The sequence below is a fragment of the Acipenser ruthenus genome, chromosome 11 (genome assembly GCF_902713425.1).
Source record: "Acipenser ruthenus chromosome 11, fAciRut3.2 maternal haplotype, whole genome shotgun sequence".
In the NCBI taxonomy this organism is placed as follows: domain Eukaryota; kingdom Metazoa; phylum Chordata; class Actinopteri; order Acipenseriformes; family Acipenseridae; genus Acipenser; species Acipenser ruthenus.
The window spans coordinates 31,336,472-31,342,139 of record NC_081199.1 but is presented as its reverse complement, the minus strand read 5'-3'; the positions used below and the strand labels follow the sequence as shown (position 1 = coordinate 31,342,139).

Here is a 5,668-nt window from a genome sequence, read left to right as displayed (position 1 = left end):
CCAGTGGCAGCAGGTATTACCATAATTGGTCTCTCAAAAAACACACTTGATTTCCAGAAAAGCGGATTTAGTACTGCATTTGGAACACATTGTCAGACCCATGTATTTTAACTGAAATCAGTGACATTCTTTCCACACGTTTTTACTGTTTTATTTTAACAGTGTTCAACACACTTGGAAAATGTACACTTTCATGACAAACACAGAACAATTCTGATAACTGCTGTAAATATGTCATTACATCTGGATATTCATTGTGCCAACATTTGAAGCAGAACCTTTACATGGCAAATAAGATTAAAAAAGCAACCATCAAACAGAACAGACCCATAGCTTCAGACAGGGCAAATCCTAGAATAGCATAGGAAAACAACTGCTGCTTTAGGGATGGGTTTCTGTGGAGAGAAAACAAAAAGTAGAACATTTACATTAGCTTGATAACAATTTGATGAAAAAGGAACCACCAAGTGTGGCTAATTCATGTCAAGATGTTATAACTTTTAGATGCTCATATCTAGAACTTAAGAATTTAGTGTCCTTGCTCTCAGCCGGAGAAATGTTAAGAAACAATGCTTAATGCATCATTGGCCAAAATAAACTTGCCTACACCAGACTGCCGTTAGAAACAAGAAAGTTTACACATTAACATGAACAGTACCTTTGTTTTTCATTATGGTTTTTGAACTTTTTTTGCATGTGTATATTTCAGTCATGTAGCCTACTATTAATGTAATGTTCAGGAACATTTTGATTGTAGCTGCATTCTGCAGAACACAGTAGCAAGCCTCCCATTCTAAACGTTCTCTTACCTGGCATAACCAATAATAAGGCTGCCAAAGACTGTTCCAATTCCAGCCCCAGAACCAGCCACTCCTACTGTGGCAGCACCAGCACCAATGAACTTAGCAGCAGTGTCAATATCCCTGCTGACAGCACTAGTCTGAAACCCCCTCAGTGCTACTTGAGAGAAAGTGTTCTGTGTCCCACTCACAAGTGCAGCGTTTCCCTGAAAAGACAAGACATATTGAAATACAAAGTTAGTATATTGGTTTAGCTTGGATTGCTTTCATCTATGAAGTTGTTTTGCTTCCCAACCCTCAAAACAGGACATTTGTATGAAAACAATTTCTAATTGGAGCATACAACTGGAAAGTATTCATATTTTAACAGTTAAACGTGGAACTTTATAGGGAAAGACTGGCAATTGTCCTGGGACGCATCAATGCCAATAAGAGCAAATTATGCCGATAAGTAACTGGAGCTCTTCAGTTCTCAACCAGCACAGGAGTGGAGCATGACCACCTGTAACTTACCTCTCCAGTTCTGACTTCTGGCCGGGACAACACTGATGCCGAGAGGGGCCTGTACAGAGCACGGGATCCAGCACGGACCTGCATTCAATTAAATGTATGGCATGAGAAACAGTTCAGGTACATCACTCAATTTAAAGACAATAAAAGGCATGTCAAAAGTTTTTGGAATAAAATAGTGACAATAGTTTAACACCCCTGCCCCTTTTAAACAAATGCAGCAACATTTTATCAACCGTCTAACAACTCTAAATGCAATGTAGTGTTTGAAAAGTTGAAACAGTTTTGTATCCAACATGTTACACTTGAGCCAAAAACGATTGACAAAAGTTGTGTAGAAAATTATGAGCTTTGCATAATGTAGTCTACAATGGCTTCATAAGAAAACCAGTAAAGGTGTAAATGACAACCTGTAACTTAAGTTCTCAAATCGCATACATCAGGTTCAGTGTTCCCACTATCCCTAAACGTTAAACTATTCCCCATCTTGCTCCTGTTTGGGAACTATCGTTCCACGTCTTTTACAGAAGGCAAGGCCTTCCCAAAGTTGCAACGTTACATTAAAATATTAACACATTACTAAAACATTTTTCAAGCAAACAATGTTCCCGACATTTGATATTTAATGTATACTGCGTGGACAAATAACACACTAAAGCTTAGGAAAAATATCTGCATGACCTTGAATGCAACATACTGGTAACGTTACAATGTTGCACTCCGTTCACAGAAGTGAAACACACAATTACACGCAAGTTATATTTTATTTCCATTACAATAACTTAACTTGGTGGTATGGTGCGTTTCAACAACCAAATGCTTCTTGTGACCTACATGACCAACACCAGTAATAATAATAATAAATAGTAATAATAAGCCAGCACAGTACAAGCAATCTCAAGTTCAGCACTAGGCCCAAACTAGATTAAACATTTAAACAGGGCGAAATCATGCCTTTTTAAAACAATTTCTTCAAAAAACTCACCAGGGCAGGAGTGGAGACGAATTTAGCGCAGGCGTACATTTTTTGAATGGATTTATTTGCTCCTAGTTTCGGCTTAGATCATAAACCCGTGTCTGTCTCTGTAAAGAACAAGCAAAATTTAAGGTCAATGGAGATTCTTCGCACGAAATGAATTGTGGCGACACTAAAACAATCCGCTCTATTAAATGTTTGTTTATAGAATTTAATTCCAGTTACAGAATTTAAATCAGATGCATTTACTCGGAGGATGAGATGGGATTGCAAGAATATACATTTTACATACTCTATATAGGTCTCCTTCACTCACCGGCAGCAAAGTCTAACCAATTGGAAAATATTACGCATGCGTATACCCTTATTTATAGAAAAGCCCGGATGGCGAAAGGGTGACTTTCAAGGTCACTTTGCAACAACTTTATTAGTAAAAATGTTTGAACAGTTGCTTGTACACTATGAACAAGGTCCTGATTTGAAAACTGTAATTGAATCGTATTTTGTCATATACTTGTACTTGCTAGAACCGGTCATTGCATTTGATCTTGCTCTTAATTGTATTAATACTTGTATTGTGATTCTTGAAAGCAGCAGTGTGGAGTAGTGGTTAGGGCTCTGGACTCTTGACCGGAGGGTTGTGGGTTCAATCCCCAGTGGGGGACACTGCTGTTGTACCCTTGAGAGCAAGGTACTTTACCTAGATTGCTCCAGTAAAAACCCAACTGTATAAATGGGTAATTGTATGTAAAAATAATGTGATGTCTGTATAATGTGAAATAATGTATAATGTGATATCTTGTAACAATTGTAAGTCGCCCTGGATAAGGGCGTCTGCTAAGAACTAAATAATAATTGAAATGTATTTTTGTTTACGACTGTAAGTCGCCCTGGTTAAGGGCGTCTGCTAAGAAATAAATAATCATAATCATAATAATATAACATTTACATAGGAAGTTATGTAAAACAGGCAAATACTGTAAGCAAAATAAAATAATAAAAACAAATGATTATACACTTAGTTTAATGTGAAATTATTTAAAAATATACCATAAAAGACGGAACTAATGCAAACAACTGAATATATTTTAATTAAGTTTCGACAGCATTTGAACCACTTTCAAACATTTATTGTATATAAAGTCTGCTTAAACATAAAGTACACTCTTGGAAAATAATGAACTAACTGTAAAACAGTAAATGGTAAAGTATGTAGGAACAGTAAATTAAACTTAAAAAAAGATGTGACAAACTTTTTGACAGAAGTTTTCTGACGATACTGAGACATCGTTCAGTCTTTGATTTACCATTTTTTATTTACCATTCACACCTACTCCAAGTCTATTGTATTTTACTAACGGTTTCATGATGTTAAGTTGTTTTTTCGAGACAAATGCTGTTTCTGCAGTAAAGCTGTGAATGTACCGTAGTTCAAAGAAAAAAAGACTTAAAGTGAGGAATATGCCATCATCAAGATGACAAACCTGAATGAACCTGGAATGAAACCGTCACTCCGCTCCTCCAGTGCTGATAATCAGCTGTCCAGTGATCAGCGACACTACAGGGGTTGTCACAGAGGCAGACTGCTCTTCGGCTCAATATTTGCTCCCCTGTACTTCAGTCTTAGCCTTCCACCAATGTTAGTAAGGCTTTAAATACGTTTTGACATAACCTGAACCTTTATGTAAGGTGTGTGTTGGGTCTCATCCGTTTGTTGAAAGAAAAGACAAGTAATTCCACTTTATAACCTAAAACAAAAATAGTTTCTGTCAACTGCATACATAGGAGCGGAATGCTAGATAGTAAATTAATGTATGAAAGTATCCAAAGTATTTGCAGATTGATTAATTGTAATATCATTCAGCTATAAAACTACAAAAGCCTTTACTCTTTATTCGAAGAATCCGACCCTTCCTCACCAACTATGCTACCCAGCTCCTGGTCCAGGCCCTGGTACTCTCCCGCCTAGACTACTGCAACTCCCTCCTGGCTGGCCTCCCTGCATCCGCCACCCGTCCGCTCCAGCTCATCCAGAACTCTGCTGCCCGCCTGGTGTTCTCTCTGCCTCGCTTCGCCCACGCTACTCCACTACTCCGCTCGCTCCACTGGCTCCCGATCACCGCTCGCATCCAGTTCAAGACTCTTGTACTAGCCTACAGATGCCTTGACCAGACTGCACCCAGCTACCTCCAGACCCTCATCTCTCCCTACACCCCCACTCGACCTCTCCGCTCCTCCTGCACTAGAAGACTAGCTCTACCTCTGCTACGCTCCCCTGCCTCCCGAGCCCACTCCTTCTCCACCCTTGCTCCGCAGTGGTGGAATGACCTTCCTACAGATGTCAGGACTGCCCAGTCCCTGACCACATTCCGGCGCCTCCTTAAGACTCACCTCTTCAAATAGCACCTGTAGAACTCCTCTGTTTGTATCCTGGGACACTATCACCCTTCATGTAAATGTGCTTTATTTTGCTCTTATCTGCCCCCTATTTTACTGCATTTAATCCTGTACTTCAGAATACTGTAATCTGCCTGTAGTACTTTGTATTTAATCACATCCTGATGTAACTATCACTATTTAATCATATCCTGAAGTAACTATCACTATTATCTGCTGTATTATTGAATTTTGGTTTGTCACACTTGTACTTTGCTTGAACAAAAGTTATTGTATTTCTTGCTCTTATTGTATTACTTGTATTGTAAGACTTGAAATGTATTTGCTTACGATTGTAAGTCGCCCTGGATAAGGGCGTCTGCTAAGAAATAAATAATAATAATAATAATCTGTGTTTATATAAGATGTACAGTGTAGTGCATACAGTATCTACACTGTACCTGTTGATGTGTGCCTTTAGCATTTATATCCCGCAGGAAATATTCCAAGGACCTACTTATGTGCACCTACATCAGGTTCACAGATTCACACAGAGAATTTATATTCTTGATGTATTGCATGCCTGCTGCTGGGGCAGGAACCTAAAGGTAATGAGCACAGTGAGAAATGCATCTCTTTGTGCTGGGTCCTATAATTGAAATATCCCCTACTGATTCTTCGACATTTTGTGTAGGCTTTGAGTCATAGTCCTGAAGGCTCAACTGAAACTTTGCTCAATCAAGATACAAATGGAGTGTGGGATTGTAATGTTGTATGCATATGGAAAGCAAAAGCAACAATCATCAATGCTTTCTCTTAGAATGAGTTTGGTTTTGACAATAAAAACACTTATGTCAATTTGATAGGAGATTTGACATTCAGTGCGATGTGTTGGAAGACTGGAAAAGTCTAATTTTCTTTAATGCTAACTGTTTATTTAACAAAATTGAACAATGCAAATGAAGCGTATGCAAGAAGAGGTGTCGTCATGTTATCATGCAGCAGT

General features: G+C 38.5%; 1 protein-coding gene across 2 annotated transcripts; it reads right to left on the bottom strand.

Annotated features, from left to right (window-relative positions):
• Nucleotides 1-135: 135 nt before the first annotated feature.
• On the bottom strand, nt 136-2,697 carry LOC117426835 (ATP synthase F(0) complex subunit C3, mitochondrial-like). Of its 2 annotated transcripts, none has more exons than XM_034044932.3 (5): nt 2,603-2,697; nt 2,296-2,393; nt 1,314-1,391; nt 810-1,006; nt 136-395 (listed from the first exon to the last, which is right to left on the bottom strand). In XM_034044932.3, exons 2-5 carry the CDS (start codon nt 2,332-2,334, stop codon nt 281-283), a joined length of 429 nt encoding a protein of 142 aa, XP_033900823.1. In that variant the 5' UTR covers nt 2,335-2,393; nt 2,603-2,697; the 3' UTR covers nt 136-280. The 2 variants fall into 2 exon arrangements, with proteins under 2 accessions (XP_033900823.1, XP_033900822.1); XM_034044931.3 differs by having other exon boundaries at nt 2,579-2,667.
• Between the last annotated feature and the right edge of the window lie 2,971 nt (nt 2,698-5,668).